The sequence below is a fragment of the Suillus bovinus genome (assembly GCF_016758785.1).
Source record: "Suillus bovinus strain UH-Sbo-P2 chromosome Unknown EDB93scaffold_80, whole genome shotgun sequence".
Taxonomy (NCBI): Eukaryota; Fungi; Basidiomycota; class Agaricomycetes; order Boletales; family Suillaceae; genus Suillus; species Suillus bovinus.
In genome coordinates, this window is record NW_024542136.1 from 142,795 (window position 1) to 167,715 (window position 24,921).

Consider the following 24,921-nt stretch of genomic DNA (forward strand, 5'->3'; position numbering starts at 1 on the left):
TCACGCGCTGTGAATCATGCACGCGATCATGCTGACCAAATTTAGAAGTCGTACCTGGTGGTCAGTCGATTGTACACGACCTCCCAATATACATCGACTCCATCAAGTACTTGGCGCTCATCCCAAGTATGCAGCCCGAGAAGATTGTTACAGGCAGTTGGTGCTTCCGCATCACCTTTGTACTTCCATTATAGGTCTCATCGGATCTTTTGATATGCGTCCGCCGTCGGAAGTATCTCGTCGGCATACCATGTGCTTCAGATGTTTGACTTGCAGTTGGTTCGCATTTTCCAGTATGGACATTATTAGGCTTGATATACTGGGCCCTAACGGCCAGTGGGCGGACTCGATCTATACTAAGTCATGACGTGACGAAGAGGGCCTTATGGATTCCCTAAGGTACGTCGCCCTTGCCTCGTGTATTCTTAGGGGAAATGCTGCCCCCAACTAAGTACCGTGAAAGATACTCTTCCAGTGCCATAGCAAAAGGCGCGTCAAGCCAGATGGTATATTTTTGGATGTTACAGAGGTAACGAAAATTCAGCAGATGGCCCTCAGTTGGCTACAACATGGCTCCAGTCATTCTTGATTGTGTTACATGGATGGTTAAGCAGAACTCCATTTTCATCCAATCGACATGCGACTCAACTCCTGTATGAGCAAGCCCCAGCTGCCCCGAATCATTCAACTGCGTTGTTCATCGCCGATATCGCAGGCACATTGTTGCAGTCAAACTACCATGAAGCATGACCCTTTCCGTATCAGGTTCGTTGAGACTTCTATCTGCCATCGTATCCGCATTCCGTGTTGCATAAAGAGACAGTGATGCTAGAAAATAATATGTCGTCAGCTATTGTTCCCCATCCTGTCACTGTTCTACTGCAACGAAGATCACCATGATGTTCTCCAAATTCAGCCTGAAATATGTGCAGTTTCTCTTTTTTGTTACCCGCACTATCGCGGCGTTTGACATGTCATCGAACCAGAATGTCAGCTGGCCTTCCTCTTTCCTGATGCGTGACTGACATCTTTCACTAGCTGGCTGTGTGAGTGGACCACGAGGATAAGACGCAATTCTCCGTTACCAACGATCTATGGGTTGCAGGTACTGGGGTCAGAACTCATATGGAGCCGTCAATCCAGACAATACTGCACAATGGCAGCAGCCCATCTCTTACTATTGCAATGTTGGCCCGATCTCATATCATGGTGGAACATTTGCCTCATATTTAATCGCAGGATGCCATAATCGACACCTTCCCAATAGCCTTTCTAGACGAGTTCTACTCGACAGAGAATCTCCCATCCATCAACCTTGCAAACGCAAGTTCTCGTTTCTGATTGTCCGGACTTATCTAACCCGGTTGCAGACTTGTAACACAGGCAGTAACTCTCTTTTTCCAGGGACGAACCTCCTCAATTGCTCATTCCTCGCATCAAGTATCGAGACTTGTCAAGCTGCAGGAAAAATCGTCACGATCTCGTTGGGTGGAGCATCAGGTTCTGTTGGCTTTGCAAATGACACCGAAGCAGCAGCATATGCACAGACAGTCTGGGATCTTTTCCTGGAAGGTTCGAGCAGCATCCGTCCTTTCGGGTCCGCTGTTTTGGATGGGTAAAAATGCACCAACCTCTTGAGAAATGTGCGATTTGACTCTAAATTTAGCATCGATATGGACATCGAAGGTGGCTCTCAGACTGGATTTGTATCTTTCTTGTCTGCCCTTCGTACCTTGATGGACGGTGGCAGTAAACCGTACGTCGTTCCGCGGGCTTTTGATTTGCTTTCTAATAGCCTTTTTACAGGTACTACATCACTGCGGGTTCGTTTCCTGATACTTCATACGACGACCGTTACTGATACTGTGATCAGCGCCTCAATGTCCTTACCCTGATGCCTACATTGGCACTACTCTGGACGAGTTTGGATTTGACGCTGTATATGTCCAGTTTTGTGAGTGATATTTTCAGCTTGTGTCTGGGTCTTGACCGCTTTTAGATAACAACTACTGCGGATTGACAAATTACAACAACCCGAATGTAAGCGCATTCTATAGGCCAATTGTTATGATCGACTTACAATGCGAACCGTAGGCTTGGGACTTTGCAACATGGTAATAATCTCGTTTGACTGACCAAATGTTTTTGGCCTAACCAAAGTACAGGAACACCTGGGCACAGACGGTATCCCCCAATCCAAATGTCAAAGTCTACATTGGTGCCCCAGCATCATCCAGTGCAGCTGGATCTGGATATGTCAGTCCATCAACGTTTACCCCAATCATCCAGCAAACAATGGCCGAATATTCATCTTTCGGAGGCGTCATGCTGTGGGACGCATCTCAGGCGTACGGTAAAGTGGCTATATACTGTCTTTTTACACTTGTGACTGAGTTTTCTCTACAGCAAATGGTAGATACGACATCTCTGTGAAGAATGCATTGTTAGGTGGGACGTCTGCCCCTCCGCCGACCACCACCACGACCACCACCACGCAGACGACCACGCAGACGACCACGCAGATGAGCACGACCACGATTTCCCTGACTACCACAATGAGCACCAGCACAACCTCAAGTCCTTCTCCCACAACAACATCTGGGACTGTTTCCTGCAGTGGTGTAGCAGCATGGCAAACTGGTGTTGCTGTGAGTTCGATTACATATTGCGTAATCTTAGGAGTCTAATTACTCTGCTTAGTATGTTGGAGGCGACGAAGTCACATATGGGTGCGTGTGCAGGCTGACTTGCGCTCGTGGATCGGAACCTAATGTATCACATTATAACAGCGGGGACCTCTGGACTGCGAAATGGTGGTCGGAGAGTGATGTTCCGGGCGGTAAGTGAAAGCTTCTTGTGTGACCCTGCCAATTTTACTTATACTATTTGGGATGATCTATAGGCGCTGCGGGTGACTGGACAAATGATGGCGTATGTGTATAATCATGCTGCCTCTCCGTGCTTTTGCTAGATGTAGAGGTTGTTGCCATTGCTAGACTGCTCTAGTCCAGCCAATATTTTCCTTTGTATAACGTTAATGTAGTATTTCCCCTCCCCTTTCATGTATCTTACGATATGTTTTGCAAGCACCCTTTATCTTACCCGAACGCCGGAAAAATCATTGAAGCCATACGCCAGAAACAGTATATGCATGGTATGCATTGCTTCGTTCCCAGGCCTCAGGGTCAGCACTGCAAAGGGCATTATAGAGTTCCATACTTGTATATAAATTCGAAACGTGCACATAAGATGAATTGCATCAGATTCACGAGTTTTCATGCATGTGTCTGACAAATTAGCGCCAAGCGCCAAACTGCTGTGTGCTGAACACGCCATTGCCTCACACCTCGACGCAAAACGGCATGACTGTACTCTACGGTCTCATTTTCTCTTCGCGACCCATTTTGATACATGTGGGCTGTGGCTTACGGACAGGACAGGCGCGTAAGGTCAGATGAATCATGATTGAGATGATTCAGCTGCAAATGGGGTTTAAACGCGAGGACCACTCATCTGGGTCAAGGAGTGACTAGTCACATCTGATATGTGCAGTCATTGTTGCCGAAGTTGAAGCTTGGAAATTGAAATATGGAAAGCCCAGACTCCAGTCGGGTCGAATGTGATTTGACTTAGCCTGAATTGTGATGCGGCGGCAATACTCCGGTTTGATGTGAAAATGACAGGCCTGCACAAAAGTCAAACCGATGTTCGTGGTACTGATGACCTGTGAATTGCGTGTCTAGGTGAGATTTCCACGTCACATCATCGAGTCAGGGTACCTTGACGGTGTTAAGAATATGACTTTGCGGAGCTTATGTAATCTTAGTCTAAATTGAAGGTTCACTAAAAAGGAAAGCTTTCTTGGTTTCCCAGCTTACTACGGTTGCTGTCTCATTACCCCTGCGGTAGTTGGACTCATACTGCGTGCTGAACACGCCTTCGCTCCATCCCATTTCTGACCACGACTTTGATTGATCCTTACTTCTAGACTTGTAACCCTAATGTTGTTTCTTTTCTAATTTCTTTCTACTACCTGCATTTCATACTAGTCTGTTCGAGTCAAATACCATTTCCCTTTACAATGTCCAATGACATACAGAAGGCCGACCAAATAGCACACAGATTCTACACAAAGCTTTGTCTCGTCGTCTCAAGTGCTAGGGCCACTTCTGAGCTAAAGTCTCAATCAAAGGTCGATAAATGGGTGCGTAACTCCTTCGAATGGCTATAGACTTGAGCTAACCTCTTTCCAGTTCAACCTTGAAACCCCGGACTCTGACCTCTTCAGAGATCATCTGCGTAGATACAAAGCAGTATCTACTACACCTGCGCCACCCCCGTTCGAACTTCAGGTCCTACTCTCCGTCCCGGATCTTATCACTAATCAAGTCTTGGTTCACCTTGCACATGACTCCTCTCGCTCTCGTGTCGACCCAGCGCACAGGCACATCGTACTCGAGAATTGGTTGCTTAACTTTGTTCCAGAACCTCGTGGCGACAGTGACTCCGACAGTGTGGCACCATCCACCATTTACAAGCACGGAATACCTCTTTTCCGGAGTATCTACAGTTTACTTCGTATCCTTCCCTCCTGGAAGCTTTACAAGAAGCTTAGGAGGCGCACGAGTAATGCATACCGGAACGGCAACCTAAGTATCCATTTGCGCGTCAAGGGCCTCGACGATGGCGTTAGCGTGACTGACATCCTCGATTTCGGTAAGTCACGTTATCTTCAACCTCGTGGCTTCATTTAACTTCATCTCCGTCCAATTAAGACACACCCCCTGCACCCAATGCACCACCACTACAGCATCAGACACATCTCTTCCCTGCCATTCCACACCCTTCAGGTACACTTTCCCTTGCCATCACCTACCTCTCTTCTCCGAACTTCCAGCTCGACGAACTTGAGTCTCTCCTCTCCTCTCGCTTCCTCTCTCTAGATGAAGGACCGGAGTTCACCCCTACCCTTGCAAAGAATCAGCAGCGTGATTCCTTGACAGCCCTTCCAGGTAGTCTACCATTGCGTTCATCTCTTCCAAAGTCGCCGCCGTCCTCGATCGCAGATCGTTTTGTTCTCCCTGCCCCAAATACTCACTCGCGTACAAACTCCATGCCAGTCGGTCAGAGTCCTCGCTTGGGCGCTTTCCCCATGAGTCGTACTTCAACCGGTGCCGGTATCAATGCAGGATCAACATCTGCCCTCTCGATCGCGTCCTCGCGTCAAGATTCGAGTACAGCTTGGTCCAAGGAAGATACAGGACCTTTTTCGGGTGTTTCCGCTGCTGCACGCATCAGATTGGAGAGTATGGGAGGAAAGAGTAGTAGTGCTGTCAGCGTCATTGTCCGATTTATTCATTGGTGACTGACGTGTCTTCAGGACCTTCCCTCTGCCCCAGGGCCACTTCCGATTCGAAGACCAGGCATTAACCCGGTCCATCCATTCAAGACATCCACACTGTCATCAGGCTCTCCATCCCTCCACTCACCTTCCCCTTCTCTGCGTCAGCCGTCGCCACTCGCCGCAGGCAATCCATCACTGCCTTCTCGCCCGGTACCACCGTCACCTAACTCCTCTCGCGTTGTTCCACACTCTTCGATTGGATTTGGCAGGCAATCACCAAGTAGCATCGGAGGCCGGTCAGAAGGCGAGGATACATCTCCGAAGATTCCAACGAGGAAGCGTTATTCCAGCAGTTTTGGTCATCGCTACGCTGCAGCCGGAGGTGGGGGGAGCGTTGGAAGTACAGGAAGTGGGGAACGAGCAGAGGTGAGCGACCTCGTTGCCTTATTATACATTATCCTTCACGTTGCATTCCGACCTCACCGACATTGCATTGTATCGCACGTTCCTTCATTTTCATTATTTGTTATTTATAGAATGGGATATAGTACTGATAACGTTCTTATGCAGAGTACCTCCTTCCTTGGTGTACCCACTGATGACGATGAGATATCCATCTTTGTCAAAGATATTGATACGCGGAAGCCACTTAACGCTCAACGTCAACCTTCTCCTGCGTCTATACATGGCCCACCCGCTGCACCTTCACATACCAAATCGGATTCCATGGGTTCCGCGGGTCCGATGTTGACACGAGAAGAAGAAGTTGACGAACGTTTACGCCATATGAACGAGACATTCCTTGCGAGCTTGGAGGGACTTGGTGGTGGCCGGAGAAGAGGGAGTATGGGTGGAGATTCAGCGGGCGGAAGCCCTATTTCAAGTGCCAGTGGACGTGGTGAAGGAGAGAACAGAGGTGTGCGACCCGCGGAGATCTGGCGGGAAATTTCAAGACCGAGACTTGGCGACTTACGCAGCATGAGCGCCGACGACGTCGCTTCGAGTGGCGGGTCTGCAGAAGTGATGGGGAAGTTGGAGCTCGATGAGGAGCCTCAGGCACAAGGACAAGGTCCCCGTTGATGCATGTGCTCTCCTGATCATATGACTGACTTGGTGGAATGGTGGTAATGGGGGTTAGTTTTTCTGTCTTCTGCAAGGCGCAAGGTCAGAATCAGGTTAGTGGGCGAGTCTGCTGATTTTCATGGCACCGTCCTCGTTGTTATATTATTTTCACGCATTTTATAGCCATTTGCTCTATTATCTATCGTCATGCATACCCGAACTCTCGTCTTTATCATATGCATAAGTTCTATACGCAAGGTTGATTGGGTCCACAAATGATATGTTCATGAGTATATGTACGTAGTAGTAGGTGTTCAATACATATCAAATTTTCGGACCTACTACGGTCTGGATGGTAAGTGTAAATCATCTTGCTGTCCAGGTTTGGGCCGCTTCAACGAAATATTCATCCTTGCATTCGATGATGGCATGGAATTGGTCCCAGAAATTCCGTTCTTCTTGTCCCTTGCGCACGCCACCTCTGCGTGGCACCAAGCGAGACCAGAATAGTTGGTGCGATTCTAGGTCTTCTGAACCCAACTTGAATGTGCTTGAGTAGAGCATAGAAAAATAGAATTCAAGCTAGTGGCGTACGAATGATGAAAAGTCGCATGGATCATTTTCACAATCGCCTGCCTTCGCCCACCCAATCTTACCATGTACGTAGCCGGGTATCACATCCCAAAATAATCCAATCAAGCACACTCCGGGCTAAGCGTAGCCGGGAAATTGTAGATGATCAGTGGAATGGCGTGAGAGGTTGCTTGTTTGAGTTAGAATTGGCAAAATATAAAGTTGATGGAACGTTGTAATTGGTGAGATGAGTCAGTAGCATATAAAGCGAATAAGCTTTGATGCAAAACCTCCAGGGAATTGCAGTTAACTGGAGGTACTTCCTAGATGTAACAATGACTTAACAACGCCCCAATTTCGTCGACGGGCTCGCTGTTTCATCATGTCTGCTGCATAACAGCTGCATTGACATGAGTCATACGACCCGGCTAGTATGATTGTCAAAGCATGGATATTAATACTCACCGGATGCTTTGTTATAATGATTCATGTCATAGCGTTGCCGTAGACAAAATTGTGCCGCAATGCAGCACAGCACCATACTATGTAGAAAAATCAACATGTTAGTGTGAGCTCGAGTCGTATCGCGCACCTTCTTGCTACCACGACCGACGTCCTCTGCAAACGACCGGAATTTACGATTCGAACGAGTGCGCGCTCATTGAAGTCATATCTGCTAGATCCTCGCCATTCGTAGTGGTGGCCCTGTGCAATGTGCATAATGAACTTCTGATTCACACGGAGTGACGGACTCCGCGAGCCTCCATCAACCCGATGCCCGAGTTTCTCCGGTTATTGTCGATCTTACTAGTGGCACAAGTACTATTTGACAACGACTCACTGGCAATACCAGCCTCAGCGCTGAAGTGAAGATGCTATGCCTCTGCTGAACACTTCAGGATCGACCCATACTTATATAGGGTGGGCTGATGAGCAAATCTTTGATAGAAGCCCTTGGAAGTTCCAAGTTCGTTGTTCTTGCCAACAACTTGAAATGTTCGTTCCTGATGATTTGACTCTTTACTCAGGACCAGATGCTCTGCAGATTCGTTTGAATGGCCGTGGACGTCCACCGAGCATGGGCCAAACCTTCAGCCGAGAAATTTTCGGGCTAGTACAATCTCATCCAGAAAAGCTTGAGGCTTGTTGCCATTGTATAGTGAAGGTCTTTCAATCTTGAAAACCTACCGTACTCTCTGAAAAAGCTATTACCTTCCTGGAAATTTGCTATTATCGGCGAGTCAGGTCATTAATGCTCTTGTTGAAACGAAAAATTCAAGTGCCAATCCACAACTTGAAGCAAGTTGGTGCGCCAGGTCCTATTGTATGGTTCCACACCGGTGATAGACGTACTCATCAACATACAAGAGAGCTTGATTAGCATCAAGGAACTCATCTTCGGCATGAACATCATGCTATCTCAAATACATATTTGTCGCGCCTTGGCTACTGCTGATGCCGGTCAGATTGCGGAGCGAACTTCCACGTTGTAGCCCCTGTTAGGGTCGTGAGCAGATTTTGTACAGCGAGAACAAGCCTGTTTCTTGTGCAACGGGTCGTTGGACATGTGCGTCGGCGATTTGAAAGAGACGAGTTTCCGTTGCCCTCTAACCACGCAGGGTCAACGGGTCTTGATCACGGTGCTATTTCATGCAAGAGCTGTACGTCACCAAAAGATCTTTCAAGTCCGAAGTCTTGATGAGGTATGGCTGGCAGGAGAATTCGGTACCGGTTATCATAACACATTCGTCTTGATTGGTGACCGGTCATCCAAAGTTTGTCGCTTAGTGATTGCCCTGATGGCCAGTCAAGGGTCCAGGACTAGGACCCTTGTCGGCGTCGGCTTTTACTCAAATGCCTTGATCTTCTCTATTATGCGCAGTGTCATTTTTCTCTCGGTGTTGTTGAAGATAAGAGCTAATTTGTAAATCTTAGACTACGGCGTGTTCTCCATAGATGATCGCGAATTTTCTCTTGCGATGAGGCTGTAAGTCGGACGTAGAGCTCTGCCGTGTTATTATAGCAGTTTCAAGTCACTCCATCTCTTTTGAGGCGATACACATTGCAGTGCTGATGGCCACTAACGCCTCCAGTGAGTCACCTAAATTCGGCAATCTCTTCGCACAAGGTGCAGAACTAGACGAAACACAATTTACGAACACAGCAAGTGAAGTGGATAATTGGCTATTTCACGTATTCTTTCTGATTTCTAGTACAGGTTGCACATAGTTGGAAGCCTTCATGACTCGTGACATACCCAAATCGGTGTGCGAGGGTCGTTTTAAGTTTCCGTACTCATAGAAGATTTCGTGAGTTACTACGTCATTGTTGGTTTTCATGACTTAAAAACAAGGTCGGTGATTCAATGGTTGACCCATGTTATACACGCAAGAGGCAAGAAAGACGCATGAACTCAAATGAGACATATGGCTACACGTAACGGATATCAAACACCGACAGAAGGGGTGAAGTCATGCAAGACGAAGATAGCGCGCCTGTGTTTCCCCCTTAATAAGTCGCCGCAAGCACTATTAGAGGCTATCAAACCTACCCATACAAACACACGATGTCTCAGCCGATGATTATACTTTACGATGTACCATCCAATATTCCGCAACCTTGGGCCCCCAATATCTGGCGGGTACGGTAAGGCATTTCGCTTCAATAAATATGTGCGCTAATATATTTTCCAGCTTGATACTCAATTTTAAACGACTCCCCTACCATACTACTTGGGTGGAATTTCCAGACGTCGAGGAAACCCTCCATAGCATTGGGGCCCCACCAACGTCCGTCAAAAACGATGGCCGGCCTGTCTTCTCTCTCCCAGTCATTGTGGATCCCATCCGGTCGTCGCAGGCTCCTATAGTACTTTCAAATGCAAATCACATTGCAGAGTATCTGGAGATCACATACCCAGGCTAGTTCACCTTTCTATCTGTGATTCATACATCTGAACAATTTGCAGCGCGTCAAGTATTTCCAGAGGGATCTCGTGCACTGCAGGCGTTGTTTGTGCACTATATCCAAGAAATATTCGCGAAGCCACTGCTCCCTATCATGGTACCTCTTAGTCACCAACGTTTGCCCGAGCGCAGCCAGAGTCATTTTCTCAGCGGGACGACGCCAAGTTATCTTTCCGTCTCTCCGGAGAGAGAGCAGGCTTGGAGGGCAGTTCAAGAGCAGTTTGATTTTCTGGCCAATATTCTTGACAAGAATTCGGGCACTGACGGTGACGGGGTAGTTGCTATGGGCCATGAACTCACCTATGCTGACTTCGCTATCGTTTCTGTACTCATTTGGATAGAGAAAGTGGCACCGCATGATGGCTGGGTGAGGATTCGGCAGTGGAACGGAGGGCGGTGGGGTAAACTATGGGAAAGGTGCAAGGGCTGTATGGATGTATTTTAATTGATTGCTATGACGGGCGCCGCGCAGTGAAATCGCCGTCCTTTCTATACCTTATTCTTTCTCTTTGTTCAAGTGTACCCTGCACGACCATATAATGACTCGAATTCTCTGTGGACATGATGAGACTCAGACGCAGGGGCATGCCACCGACGCCATGCTAATAATATGAATATGCCTAGCAGATGCAATCGCTATATAATATAAAAGTATTCGCCTTAGTTGAACCTCCTTCAACTTAATATGCGACATGAATATTCCTTGTACAAGCTAACTTTAATCAGTTAGTCTTGGAAGCAGACAATACCTTGCCGCCTATTTCTTGCTGCTAGGCGTTCTATAATATATATCATTGCCTCAGGCTTAGTATGTCACGGTTGAGACGGTTGCTTATGTTTGTTTTATTACTCTTGACTGAGGCGCGCGCAACTGTTATAACGACGATAAAGAACTCTAACCACAACTATTTACTCATATAATTCCGATATCCAACTAATGCATCGTGTTCTGTTTGTCCCTCGACGTCCTCCTAATCATTTTGTGCAACTCGTCGAAATCTCGAACCCATTCAAGTTGCCATACAGAGTGATACGGTTGACGATCAAGAAATCTAGTTGCCAGTGTAGCACTTGGACTGGTAAGGACGTGCAAAACCTTTTATGAGTCTGCAACGAACAGGGATTGGACTGATGTAGATGGTTTAAAATTTTTGTTGAGCTGTGCAACGAGGCTATATCCAGTGATATTGAGATCTGATAGCACAATCTGAATTCGATAGAACATGAATATAGATGTCTGCCGAGACCGTACTGAATCCTGAAGCATCCTTCGAGAGTGGGCGCCTCCGCTCTTGACCGAGTCTCGTGATGCAGAAAACCTCCTTGCTGGTCTAGAGATTGACGACATTGCTGCTGAATTTGCAGCTATCAAAGAGTTAAAAAGGATTGAAGGAGCTTCGATGAAGTTGAGGTACTTGTGGGAAATGCTTTTGATTTTGACAAGTTGGACCAGGTCGAACCAAGAATGATTAAACACCGACCATTCTAGATGAGGTTGAGGATTATTAAATCAATGGTTAGAATGACGGATGGGACGACGCAACAATTAGGAATGTCTGAGTCATATACGTAGTCTACATAGAGTTCTGCTCAACAAAGGCTGTACCCAATAAGATGAGGCATCAAAAAAAAGTCGAGAATGGTACTTCAAGCTGATTTGATTACGGCTTGTTCGAGGACGCCTGGGTCGAAGCTGACGCTACGTCGCTTGGCGCCGGAGTGATGGCTAGAAACCAGGTTCGTGGTGGTTTGCAGCAGAGGATGGTTAAGCCTAGCGAAGCTTGATCGGTCTTAATATTCCTTATCGGCCCTATAGTAATTGTCAATTGGACTTCAAACCTAAGTAGCTAAGTTAAGCCACAGTCTCAAACCATGACCGCAAGTCCGTCTTCATCATGTTCGCCTTCTTCATCAGCGGTAACCATCCCAATTCCTGGCAAGTCGATTTTGAAGCGCCCTCCACCCACACAAACCGGTATCTTCTCTCGAATCAAGGGTTTTCTTCCAACACAATCTCCCGCTTATGCTAGCGACGACATCAAACCTCTCAAGCGTGCCCATTTTATACTTCCCCAACTTGTCACGGTCTACCCCATATCCTCTACCAACCCTCCGTCAACACCGAACCTCAAAGATGAGAAACGGGCAATCGAAGAGAGAGAGGCGGAGAGACGCAGGAGAGTTGTCAGAGGCAACTCTATTGGTCCGAGCGAAACGGAAGATTGGTGGAATTTGGACAAGGTGGAATCGTTCTATAGAGAGTGTTGCGCATCAAGAGAGGAAGAACCAGATCCCGCGATCTCTGCTGCCTTTAAGGTGACAAAATTTACTTGCGGGTTTCGAGAGCACATCAAGCTAATCTCAGATGGCTCTACTCAATAGCGCGCATCAGCCACAAATCCTCGGTCCGTCGATCTGTCTGGTGTACAATTGACACCCACATCTGCCGCAATTCTCTCTGACGTGTTTACAATTGAATGGGGCCTTCGAAAACTCACCCTTCGAGAATGTGATTTGGATGACTATGTAAATGGCATTTCTTCTGATTGCCTCTGAACTGTGCTCATCACAGCCTAGAAATTGAAACTTATGCTTCATGCGCTGCTCATACCTGGCACCCTCGTTTTCCTGTCCGTCGCATCAAACCGTCGCCTAAAAACACCTGCGTTTAAAGTGCTTGGTTTTTACGCCTCACAAGTGCGTTATTTCTGCAGACAATAATGCAGCTGCTCATGTATTCCATTGCCAGGCAAAAAGTCTACAATTCCTCGACCTCTCACAGACAAATTTGGACAAGAAGGCAGTAGAATATATCGTAGTCTCATTGACCACGGCACCTGAACCTGGTCTAATCTCTCTTCGTCTAGACGACTGTTCTCTCAGGGTACCAGCGCTGGAAGTACTTGGTAAGCTATCAACTTTCACATTTCGTCCGATTTCCAACAAGTGTGGCAGCCCGAGTTATTCGTAATTCATCTCTTCGCAACATCTCTTTGCGACATAATCGCATCAATGCAACAGGAGCCGTCGCCCTTGCTCTCATGATCCGAGACTACCCAGACGTGGTCCCTACTACTCCCAACTCATCTACCTTTCCTTCACAAGGAGGCATTATCTCTTCGCCACCTTCCTCCCCAATCCCTCCCTTTACCCATCTACCTCCTCCATCACCTGTTACCCGTATAGGACCTGTACCACCTCCTCCGCGTCACCCATCGTCCATGCCTCCTCAAACAACTTACACACCATATGTACCTCGTAGTCGCCGTGCTGCAACAGCACAACCTCCCCCGCTCTCGGTTTCTGGTCAACCCATCCCTATCATCACATCAAATCCACAGGGTGGTGTCACCACCCGCCATCTCGCACCAAATACTGGGCCTCAACGGTCAGAGGGCGGACTACATCCCAATGGTACGGCCCACAGGCATGATGACGGTCCAAGTGCCGCACTGCTGGACAAGGTGCGCGCTCTCGATGCATTGCCAAGGCTTGGAGCTCTCCGCACGTTAGATTTACGAGGCAATGACCTTCGCGTAAGTTTTTTTCGAGTATGGTATCATCTATTGACGACTTCGGCGTAGAATGGGGTTACTTATCTGGCACAAGTACTCAAACGAAACAGGACCCTTAAGGTCCTGAACTTGAGCGAAAACAAGCTGGATGTTCAATGCTTAGTGGCAATTGCAGAGGCACTGGTAAGCGCTTAGAGTCTCTTTGGTCATTAGTTTTAACAAGAGAATTTAGAAATACAATCATTGCTTAGAAACTTTGGATCTCAGTCGGAATCCCTGCTCGGGTTCTGGTCTCGAAGGCGTGCGTTGATGACTTGCTGCAGATGGTGCCTAGACTGAGCAATGTTTAGATCCAATCACTCCGAACGGCCTTCACATTAAATAACGCTCTCAAGCGCCTATTCCTCTCCTCCACTAATATGACATCATCAGGCGCTATCGCCCTCGCGGAATTTCTTCCTGAATCTAACTCGTTGCTCCACCTTGACCTCACGGACAACAACTTGGACATCGCTGCCATTATGGCCCTGAGCTCAGGACTCAAGGCTAATCACACAATGCGGTGTCTCGACGTCAATATACCTCCAGATGACGAGGAATTTTCCAAGTGAGTGTCTAGTAGTATGTACAGTACGTTTCATGAACATAACCTCACAGAATGTGTCGTGAAATTCTCAACACTTGTATCCGGAATACGGAGGAAGCAGAAAAAGCGGCACATGTTTCTGACGGACTTCGTAGTCCGGCGAGCAACAAAGGGCTTGGTAAGGGTGTGTGGAACATGATTGAGGAAAGTGAACTAGCCAAATCAATACGTCAGGGTGGCGGGCTCAAGGTAGATGTATGTTCCCCGTATATGGTCAGCCTACTCACGATTCTGAAGAATAATACCGAGATTGTATCAAGAGCGTATACGCTACTGTCTCAAGTCGAGAACTCGGTGAATAGCCCAAGGTCTATTATGGTCGCATCTTCCGGCACATCCTCCCCAACTGTCGTGTCACCCACGGCCCAAGACCTCGTTCAGCAAGCCAAAGCCACTGTCGATGAAATCACAGAAAGAGTGCAGACTACGACAGACGTCGTCCTGCTAGAAGAGCTCCTAGGCCTCTGCGATAAACTGAATAATGCTGTCACACAGTTGTCATCCGCTCCTTCGAGTAAATCACTTCTTCGTGGTCTTGGGTTAGACATTCCCAACGCGGTGATCAGTTCCACAAACGGAGATGCTCTACATGAGAACCCCGCAGATATGTCCGAGGATGATACGCTACTAACTCCGAAGATAGATAAAGGAAAGGCTCGAGCAGAACCAGAGCCGGAGGAGCCGGAGAAAGTGTTGAGTCCCACTTTCATGATAACCGAATCCGAGGATGAGGATGAAGACGACAACAGATGCTTAGGCGAGGAGGACCAAATTAGCATACCTTCCCCTGTGGTTAGGTGGGTCATCACGCGAGCAAAGTATCTACATATTCTGATGATGTCTGAAAGGTCGAAAAGTTGGGTTGAAGAAGAAGGAGAAATCTTCCGAAAAGGTGCTGTCCTTCTCGGACCTGATGAGATGGAGGGAGAGTACGCTGGCGAAGACCTCCGTCGTGAGGTGAGTGTATCGGTTACTCAGTTCCATGCATATTTCGAAACTGCTACAGTTGTTGGAGGCTATGGTCGAACGGCCCCCTCCTCGCGGAATCATCGATGAATTTGGCATGGACCTGGATGTGATTGTGCCTGAAATATCTTCTCCTCCGCCTGGGGAAGCTCTACGGCCTCCACCGCGTCCATACATCTCCCGCACTCGTTCCACGTCTTCCAATGGATCAACGGGAGATCTACACTCTCCAAATTCGCCTACGACAATGACTGCTGCAAGAAGCCCCACTTCACCCGCATCACCCGCCTCACGCCCATTTCCAGGAAGTTTTTCAGCAAACCCCCCACCTGAACCTCAATAAGGCATCGTGCCTTTCGTACACCATTTATTTCACTACTTTGACTATTCCATTTGGACTTGCCATATACCTGCTATCAATAGTAGTTGTGAAATGTCTGTCATTCAAGGATATTGTGTTGCGTTTGCCTGCATTGAGTCCGTGTATATCACCTTAAGTTGTGGATTTAATGCGAGCAGTAGTATCAGTTGGAGCCCCTAACAGACGCCGTACTAATGGCATGTACGTCACGTTCGCTTAGCCTCTTCAACTCTGATACCCTACCTACCCAAGTACTATGACCTCCGACGAACTTGATGCTGAACCTCAAGCACCAAGGAGATCCTCAAGGATTTCAGGGCAAGCAACAGTAGAGACTCCTGCTCTTGCTAAGCAACCGAGAAAGCCTTCAAAAGCGGGGAAAAAAAGGGCAGTCGAGGAGGTTGACAAAGATGAACGGAGCAAGAAAGTACGCCACTTGCAGCCACGTTCTCTATGCTGACTGTGACGCATTCAAGGCCAGAGCCAATGAAGACAAAACGGTCGAGGAGAATGATGATGTAGCAGATGTAGCACCCATCGACATTGGCGATATTCTCCCCTCGATAACCCTCAAAAATGAGAAAGGCGAAGATATCGATACTGGTTCAATCGCAGCAGAGAAGGGTGTCGTTCTATTTCTAGTTCCCAAGGCTGACACACGCAAGTTTTTGGGTTTATCTTGGTGTTCATCCTCACAACAGTTTTGCTTCTAGCTGGATGCACTACGCAAGCATGTGGCTTCCGTGATATATGGCAAGAATTTGCTTCGCTTGATTATGATGTGTATGGAGTTAGTGCCGACTCCTCAGCTGCTCAGAGTAAATGGCAAACCAAGGTACGTTACCACGCCCATGTTCAATGCGCAAACGACAAGTTCATGACTGTCGCTTCAGAAACAACTCCCGTTCCCGCTCATTTCTGATCCAAAAAGATTGTTGATAGGCGTTCTTGGAGCTGGTAATGGAAACAAGACGAAACGTAGTCATTTTGTCTTTGAGAAGGGTGGCAAACTTTTGGATAAGCGAATGCCTGTGAAGCCGGCAGACAGGTGCGTTCCACGTTACCGTCTGTTTTTCATTGCTTTATGTGACCTACATCAGTCCTCGTTTCGCATTGGAGTTTATCAAAGGCTTCGGGGCGAGCGAATAAGCAGCCGCTCGGTCAAGTTAATACTATGAATTCATCTGATCTTTCCGCATCGCAATCTCTAATTTATCTATGACAACGACGCTGTCGCTGGCACTACTGGTCTTAACTATTCTTGAGCTACCAAGAAGCGTCTCAGAATGAACCGTTGCATCAAGGATATCCAGCACTGATGGCGATGGTGGAATGAGGTTAATATCAGCACCTGTCAAAAGCTGCTACATCAGGATGTCAAGGTTTCGACACCTCGAGCAGTACAACCTGTTACTGAGCATCACATGCTCCATTAACTTGAATAGTTACCTCAAACTCACCGGTGCTTCCGAAGTCTGTTGACAGGCAGTCTCTTGCTTCTCGATACCGAGAGTAGTACATACTCGTTGTAGGTCTTCGTTTTGTGCGTTATGTTGTACAGTGAGTAGTCCTTTTCTGACTCGCCGTTGAACTCTACACATCTGACATCTGTCAGGCCTTATCCGGTCGACCCACCAAACATACAGAAGGATGTCTCACATTTAGGTAGCCAACCCGTCTGTTCATATACTCAACGTGTACCAAGCGTAATGCTACATTGATGGCCCCGAGACCAGATGGATCCCAGGTGGATCCTAGGGTCACATAACTCGTGATGCAGATGAAGTCCTTGCTGGTCTAGAGAGTATCTCACCGACATCGCTGCCGAATTTGCGGCTCTCAAGGAGTCGAAGAGGGCTGAAGAAGATGAGAGCTCTGACGAAGTTGAGGTGCTTGGAGGAAATGTTTTGATTTTGACGGGTCGATCAAGAAATAATTCCACAGGCTATTCTAGATGAGGTTGAGATGGTTAATTACAATGGTGAGAATGACAGATGCGACGAGGCAACATTGATGTCGTCGTTAGGAATGTCATACACAGTCTACGTAGCCCCCCACACTAGTTCCATGGGAGTGCTTCTGCGTATCGAGTCCATTTTTGTCGCGAACGTCACTCGCTGAAAATTTCAAGCACCGAGTGAGGTTCTTCAAGTTGTGAGGTACACTTGCCGCGAATCGTAAATTTTGTAGGTCCTGCCGCTGGTGATTTTTGTAAGCCAAACCAAGACACGAACTCAGTCTTATACATTACTTGAGCCTGGGATAAATCTAATGAGAAACCCCCTTACCTGGGGGTACTTGCTTAGTCAGCAGAAACCCTTCTGACTTTACACGTTCTGGCAGGGTTTCTCATGGCCGGAGCCACTGCCATGCTCGGCTACAGCACTGACCTCTGGATGATATCCGGACACAGGAAAACACCACAAGTCGTATCGGGTACGAGAACCTCTTATAGTTGATCTGAATTTGAAATGAACATCCGACGCAACCAGGTACCTCCAGCCGCTCTGCAGTCATTCCTGGACTATTGTTTAGAGGCCAATGTTATGAGAAGCAGAGCATGTCAAACTACCAACTGCAGGAGGACCTCCTGTCCAGCAGATTGCGGATCCGATCGATGGTTTTGCATTATTCTACCCATGATTTGCAAGTCCATTAGAGTTAAGGCTGGGTTATGGTAATCTAAAACAGCCATATTGCGCAAATATGCACATGTCAGATTTGCGCAAAATGGACCCCCATATTGCGCAAATATGCACATGTCAGATTTGCGTGAAATGGACCCCCATATTGCGCAAATATACAAATGTCAGATTTGCGCAAATGGACCCCTCATATTGCGCAAATATACAAATGTCAGATTTGCGTGAAATGGACCCCATATTGCGCAAATACAAATGTCAGATTTGCGTGAAATGGACCCCCCATATTGCGCAAATATACAAATCTCAGATTTGCGTGAAATGGACCCCCCATATTGTGCAAATATACAAATGTCAGATTTGCGTGAAATGGACCCCCCATATTGCGCAAATATACAAATGTCAGATTTGCGTGAAATGGACCCCCCATATTGCGCAAATATACAAATCTCAGATTTGCGTGAAATGGACCCCCCATATTGCGCAAATATACAAATCTCAGATTTGCGTGAAATGGACCCCCCATATTGCGCAAATATGCACATGTCAGATTTGCGTGAAATGGACCCCCCATATTGCGCAAATATGCACATGTCAGATTTGCGTGAAATGGACCCCTCATATTGCGCAAATATGCACATGTCAGATTTGCGTGAAATCAACCCCTATGTTGCACAAATATACAAATGTCAGACTTTTTGAAATCAACCTCTCATATTTTGCAAAAATACAAATGTCAGATTTGCACAAAATTGACCCCTCATATTGCGCAAAAATACAAATGTCAGATTTGCGTGACATGGACCCTTCATATTGCGCAAATATGCAAATGTCAGATTTGCGTGAAATGGACCCCCCATATTGCGCAAATATGCAAATGTCAGATTTGTGCAAACTTGACCCCTCATATTGCGCAAATATGCAAGTGTCAGATTTGCGCAAAATCGACCCCTCATATTGCGCAAATATGCAAATGTCAGATTTGCGTGAAATCAACCCCTATGTTGCACAAATATACAAATGTCAGACTTTTTGAAATCAACCTCTCATATTTTGCAATTTGGAATTAGAATGGAGTCACTGGAATCAGTTCAGACATGGTGTGATATATGAGTGTATTATTATGTAAGCTTGCTATTGTGATATGAGTCAAACTGGTATCCTACAGTGAGGTCTTGAGATTTGGTTAGAATTAAAACTAGTGCAAGTCAGGAGGTGTGCATAAGGAAAATCCCACACATAGAGCTTGATATTACTAAGCTTGTAAACCTTGATATACAGCCATCCAAAGTTTCAAAAACACAAGTTCTGAGTTTCTCGATAGTGGCCTAAGAGTCTGTTCGGACATCATTTTCGCCAACCAACTTTGAAATTCCAACGTAGCCCATACAAGACCAAATAGTCCGAGACCAAAAATAATGTCACGCTGATCATGCTGATACAATATGATAGTGGTCGCTGAGCCTATTGTACAACACAATGCATCCTAACGACCTCAATGCCAAATTTGATCTACTAGACCCACTAGACAAAGATGATGTCGACATCGAAGACAGTGCGGATGAAGATTCCAATTGTGCTGATGCGGTAGACTCCGACCGACTGGACGTAAATGAGCTGCACTGGATAGACAAGATGTTCCATGGTGCTGCTCGTGTAGCAATGGCTATTGCTGATGCTGCTGGGCAGGTACTCCAAGGTCACTCGCAAACTCACTACAACAAGCAACCCTATTATACTTCAGCCTTGTCTGTAATGGCATGGGTCAACGAACTCCTCGCACGACATCCAGACCACATACGATGCGAACTTGGCATGCAGCATCATGTATTCTATTGTACTATTGAATATACTTCACGATTCAGGGTGCAGAAATTCAAAACATGTCACACTTGAGGAGCAGCTTGCCATCTTCTTGTATGCATCTGTCACAGGACTCTCTGTTCGCCATCTTGGTGAATGCTTTCAATGCTCCAATGACACAATAGCAAAATATGTTATCCCTTAGTGTCATACATTTGCTTATTGTTTTGAACGTATTTCAAACATATTCTCAACGCATTTTCCTCCCCCCCGATTTATTCATTGTATGTCCAGCTACCCAGCGCAGACAGTCCAATGCCTCTCAAAGTCCTTTGAAACCCGAAATTCTACTCATACTTTGCCAATGCTGCCGGCGCCATAGATGGTACTCATATTGCATGCCGCCCTAGTGGCAAGGATCGCGATGCAACTCGCGATCGTAAAGGCAACTTGACTCAAAACTGTCTTATAGCCTGCTTCATTGTCGCTTGGCACTTCTCTGTCTTCTTGACCATACAAATGCCTTTGCTCTACCTTCTCAACCATACAAACACCTCTGCTCCACTTTTCCCTGAGCTTGTTACATAATCATTATCAGACAGTACAAAGTCTTGCTCCATCTTGCAGTCACCTCAGTATTGTTTCCATGACATACTGAGGTGAGTAGATACTCCTATGTCCATTCTTCTTGAGTACTGATGTATCACACTAGTGTGTTCTCCGCTAGGTACTTATGCATGTCAGTATTGTTTCCACGACATACTGAACGTGTTCTCCGCTAGATCTACTAGTGTCTACAGGTTATGAGCCCTGAGCTCTAAAGGATCTCTGACCCACATGCATGCTAACTAATCTCAAATTCATCTAACGGACGAACCCGCATCTATCATTTCTCTACTATGAAAAAATATGATCATATCATCAAGCTCACTGGCTTGGACGTTTACCCGGCATGGCGCAGGACTGTAGAATTGGCCCTAGCCAGTGAAGGAATATGCAACCACTGTAGCAATGGCACTGACCCTGACGATGTCATAGAATTCGCCAGTGTGATGCCCAAGATCGCTACGCCAGGACAGCCTACGAGCACCGAACTTTCTTCCATCAAAGAGTGGGTGCACGTCGAAGATTCACAGAGATGGAAGTCGCCATTTCGGACCCAGAAGCTGTCTGGATGCTCTTACATGGGCTACCTGAAACCCCCCAGTGGGTCGAAGTCTTACTCTTGGGTTATACAAGGCTCCCTCATTCTCCACTTCTGCCAAGTCCATCACTCCCCTACAAGTCTCGTTCGAAGATGTTGCAACAGCATTCGCTGAAGAAGCTAATCGTCAATGTGGACAGCTAAAGATGGCACGCACCGGACCAGGATCAGAATACACCAACGTTGTAACTCCTACCTCGACTGAACGCAAAGTCAACCCCTCCAATGGCGTGTGGATACACAAGCACAAACCCAAGGGGGTGCCTTGTGACAACCCAGCCTGCACTGGACTACTGCAGTCCATGACACACGATCGCGATCACTGCATGCAATCTGGAGGGGGAATGGAAGGAAAAGCACCCTGGAGCAGTCAGCAACGAGGAGGAGGAGGAAAAAGGAAGGATGTCGCAGCTGTGGTAACTGAGGCGAAGCCTATGCCCTCACCGTCCATGTCATCTCCATCCGCTTCCAACACTCCTTCAACACCTTCAGAAATGACCGCTCTCATCATTACAGCACCTAGTCATGACTATGCATCGGACTGTCGGGAATGCATCGAACGGTAAAGGAATGTGTCGGAAGTGTGTCGGGTTGTTGGTCAAATGAGTGTCGGATGTGTCGGAATGTTTCAAAGAAAAAGAGTGGATAGATATTTTGCAATACAATCAAGTACTACTAATATCCAATGACTTCCATCCTACTACTGAGTAGGGAAAAGTAAGTAATGCAATAGGTAGGAAGTACTAGATATTAAATAGTGTCTATGTAGAATTTCAGAGTGCATTAGGCGAAAACAGTGGCGCATGTGTACTGCACCTTTTGTAGATAACATGTAATAACGCTGTCTGTAATATTCAATAATGCGAAAACGAGTAAATATGCATCAGTGGGGATAGATACAACTGGACAGGGCATAGGGAGGACGAGTCCGATGCGAAAATGTCAGGTCCGAAACTTTCGAGTCGGGGTCTGGGTAAGGATCGGGATCGGAATGTCGGGGATGCATCGGACGAATATGAATACTAGTTGACGTGAGTATCAAAAACATGGGTTTTAAGTCCAGCGCCATGACTATCGTTACATTGTGTCAAAGTCTTTCGCTCTGACAATGGAGGTGAATTCCTTAGTGCATCATTCACGCAGGCTCTTGTGTCCGTCGGTATAGAACGTCAGCTGTCCATCCCTTATGCTCACCAACAGAATGGCAAGGCAGAATGGGCAATTCGTACTATTGAGGGACGTCTCTTTGCCATGCTCGAAACTGCAAATCTCCCCCCAACTCTCTGGGGAGAAGCTGTGCTCACAGTCTGTTACCTTTGGAACGGGAAAGAATCCTCCACTCTACCTCCCGGCATCACACCTTACGAAGTTGTAAACAACCAAAAACCAGACTTATCACATCTTCATGTCTGGGGAGCACGTTGCTTCGCACACATACCGATTGAACAGCAGATCAAATTGGGCCCTCACTCTCATATTGCCTACTTCATGGGATATTCAGATGGCACAAAGGGCTATTGCCTTCAGGATGCTGACACTGGTGTATTCTTCAGTGCCCGGGACGTCCTCTTTGACAAGAATTTTGCCTCGGTCTCTCACTTCTCCAGTTTGGACAGTTCTGACAAAGATGACGCACCCCTAGTCCAACAGGTGCCCACAGCATCCACTCCCTTAACTGCACCTCCTCCCATCACACAGCAGCCATCAGACACGCATTGTTCATCCCGCCCATGAGTTCAAACCAAGGTAGGTCAACTCTATGCGGAAGAGCTCGCTGCATCCAAGGCTCGCTCGGACTCTCTATGCACCACACACGCAGAACATGCCCTACGTAAGGGGGTGCCCAACTCAGATGACTCTCCTGAGGGGGTGCACGACTTACCAACCATCAAGGAGAATGCAGACATCACAGAGGTCATGGCAAGCATCATCATCGAGGAGCAAGCCACCATCGCCATCCAGAGCAATAAGAAGCATAGTCTCTCCAGCCCCAACTACAACATGACAATCCCTCCCGCAACCTATGACAAGGCAATGAAACGCCCTGACCATGCTGCCTGGCTTGCTGCAATGAAGGCCGAATTGTGCACTATGAAGAAAATGAAGGTATACAAACTCACCGCACTCCCACCGGGTCGCAAGGCCATCGGCAATCATTGGGTCCTAGAGTTTAAGGAGGATAACAAGGGCAGGCCTGTACAGAAGGCAGGCCTGGTTGCACAGGGCTTTTCCCAGCTGGTCATCAAGACTGCATCTGTTCACTTCATCACTGCATTAGCATGCTGGAATGACTGGGAGTTGGATACCTTTGATGCAATGTGTGCATTTCTCTGGGGCGTCCTCAAGGAAGAGATCTATATGAGGCAGCCCAAAGGTTTTGAGGAGGGCAACTGGGCACTTCTGGTTTGGCAAATGCTCAAGACCATCTACAGCCTGCCATGTTCATTTATGACAAAGGTGACTCAACGGGTCATGTATACTGCATCGTGGGTTGGCATGTCGACGATGGCATGGAAACTTCCAACTCCAAACCTTTCCTTCACCATATCAAAGAATGCATTGCTCAGTGCTTTGACATCAAGGACCTCGGCCCCATTCAACACTTCCTCGGCATCCAGTTTGAACGAGATCATACCACCCGTCAGCTTTGGATGCACCGAGGCGACTATATCTCCTACCTACTTGATGAGTACGACCTCCTTGACTGTAATCCAGTTCATCTGCCCCTCAATGCTAACCACCCTTTTGGTCGTGATACCAACTCTTATGAGGACATCCTTGATCTTCCCACCCTTTACCATAAGATCGTTGGGGAATTGCTTTACCTTGCTGTATGCAACAGAGCGGATATCGCCTTTGCTGTCAACTCTCTCGCTCAGCACAATGTCTTGCCCTCTCCCCACTATTACGCTGCAGCCAAATGCCTACTCCGTTATTTGAGCGGATCCATCAACTTACATGTGCAGTATGGGGGTGGAAAAGCTGATGAGGGTCTGCATGCATTTTGTGATGCTGATTGGGCAAGTTCCATTGAGGACAGGTTGTCCATAACGGGTTACACCTGGTTCTTTGCAGGTGGCCTCATCGTGCACATATTCAAGAAGCAAACCATCCACACCCTGTCCTCAACAAAGGCAGAGTACATGGCTGTCGCACATGTTCTGCAGGAAGGCCTCTGGTTGAAATCATTCATCACTGAGCTTCACATTCCAACACCTTTTCCAATTGTTGTCTACATGGACAACACCGGTGCCATCTCCCTGTCCAAGGAGGCAAAGAATCATATTTGGTCCAAGCATATTGACATTCGCTTTCATTTCATCCATGAATGGATCGAAAAAGGCATCTTCCTCCCTCAATGGCTCCCATCACACAAAACTGTTGCCGATATCCTTACTAAGGCTCTCCCACATCCTCTTTTCTTGAAGCATGTCGCAGGTTTGCAATTGGTGTCTCGTTGAGGGGGTGTATTGGCTTTTTACACTTTAGACTACATTTTGCCTTTCTTGTTCTTATCATCTTTGACACCACATGCATCATTGTCACTTGGCACTTCTCTGTCTTCTTGACCATACAAATGCCTTTGCTCTACCTTCTCAACCATACAAACACCTCTGCTCCACTTTTCCCTGAGCTTGTTACATAATCATTATCAGACAGTACAAAGTCTTGCTCCATCTTGCAGTCACCTCAGTATTGTTTCCATGACATACTGAGGTGAGTAGATACTCCTATGTCCATTCTTCTTGAGTACTGATGTATCACACTAGTGTGTTCTCCGCTAGGTACTTATGAATGTTATTATTGTTTCCATGACATACTGAGTGTATTCTCCGCTA

At 47.1% G+C, this 24,921-nt stretch overlaps 5 protein-coding genes across 5 annotated transcripts; all 5 read left to right on the forward strand.

The window, feature by feature from the left end:
• Positions 1–662: 662 nt before the first annotated feature.
• EDB93DRAFT_881751 (glycoside hydrolase family 18 protein) lies at positions 663–3,100 on the forward strand. Its single transcript, XM_041457798.1, has 16 exons — positions 663–715; positions 766–989; positions 1,039–1,046; positions 1,106–1,187; positions 1,240–1,323; positions 1,371–1,615; positions 1,667–1,756; positions 1,807–1,823; positions 1,874–1,954; positions 2,000–2,040; positions 2,095–2,114; positions 2,166–2,353; positions 2,407–2,648; positions 2,701–2,729; positions 2,790–2,839; positions 2,903–3,100. The coding sequence occupies exons 2-16, from the start codon at positions 897–899 to the stop codon at positions 2,941–2,943; spliced, it is 1,311 nt and encodes a 436-aa protein (XP_041303199.1). The 5' UTR covers positions 663–715; positions 766–896; the 3' UTR covers positions 2,944–3,100.
• Positions 3,101–4,081: 981 nt separating this feature from the next.
• EDB93DRAFT_1093255 (autophagy-related protein 13-domain-containing protein) lies at positions 4,082–6,424 on the forward strand (the record flags this gene model as incomplete). The annotated part of the gene is made up of 5 exons (XM_041446499.1): positions 4,082–4,204; positions 4,254–4,716; positions 4,776–5,332; positions 5,381–5,782; positions 5,915–6,424. 5 exons carry the CDS (start codon positions 4,082–4,084, stop codon positions 6,422–6,424), a joined length of 2,055 nt encoding a protein of 684 aa, XP_041303200.1.
• Positions 6,425–9,545: 3,121 nt separating this feature from the next.
• On the forward strand, positions 9,546–10,390 carry EDB93DRAFT_1242830 (uncharacterized protein; the record flags this gene model as incomplete). The annotated part of the gene is made up of 3 exons (XM_041452070.1): positions 9,546–9,625; positions 9,673–9,899; positions 9,948–10,390. The coding sequence occupies 3 exons, from the start codon at positions 9,546–9,548 to the stop codon at positions 10,388–10,390; spliced, it is 750 nt and encodes a 249-aa protein (XP_041303201.1).
• A 1,343-nt stretch (positions 10,391–11,733) lies between these two features.
• On the forward strand, positions 11,734–15,629 carry EDB93DRAFT_882047 (uncharacterized protein). The gene is made up of 12 exons (XM_041457800.1): positions 11,734–12,261; positions 12,328–12,471; positions 12,523–12,642; positions 12,695–12,851; positions 12,901–13,481; positions 13,530–13,643; positions 13,693–13,761; positions 13,811–14,067; positions 14,118–14,295; positions 14,344–14,903; positions 14,955–15,063; positions 15,113–15,629. The coding sequence occupies exons 1-12, from the start codon at positions 11,818–11,820 to the stop codon at positions 15,413–15,415; spliced, it is 3,036 nt and encodes a 1,011-aa protein (XP_041303202.1). The 5' UTR covers positions 11,734–11,817; the 3' UTR covers positions 15,416–15,629.
• On the forward strand, positions 15,627–16,730 carry EDB93DRAFT_881992 (thioredoxin-like protein). The gene is made up of 5 exons (XM_041457799.1): positions 15,627–15,860; positions 15,910–16,093; positions 16,147–16,268; positions 16,327–16,481; positions 16,534–16,730. Exons 1-5 carry the CDS (start codon positions 15,690–15,692, stop codon positions 16,580–16,582), a joined length of 681 nt encoding a protein of 226 aa, XP_041303203.1. The 5' UTR covers positions 15,627–15,689; the 3' UTR covers positions 16,583–16,730.
• The last annotated feature ends 8,191 nt before the right edge of the window (positions 16,731–24,921 follow it).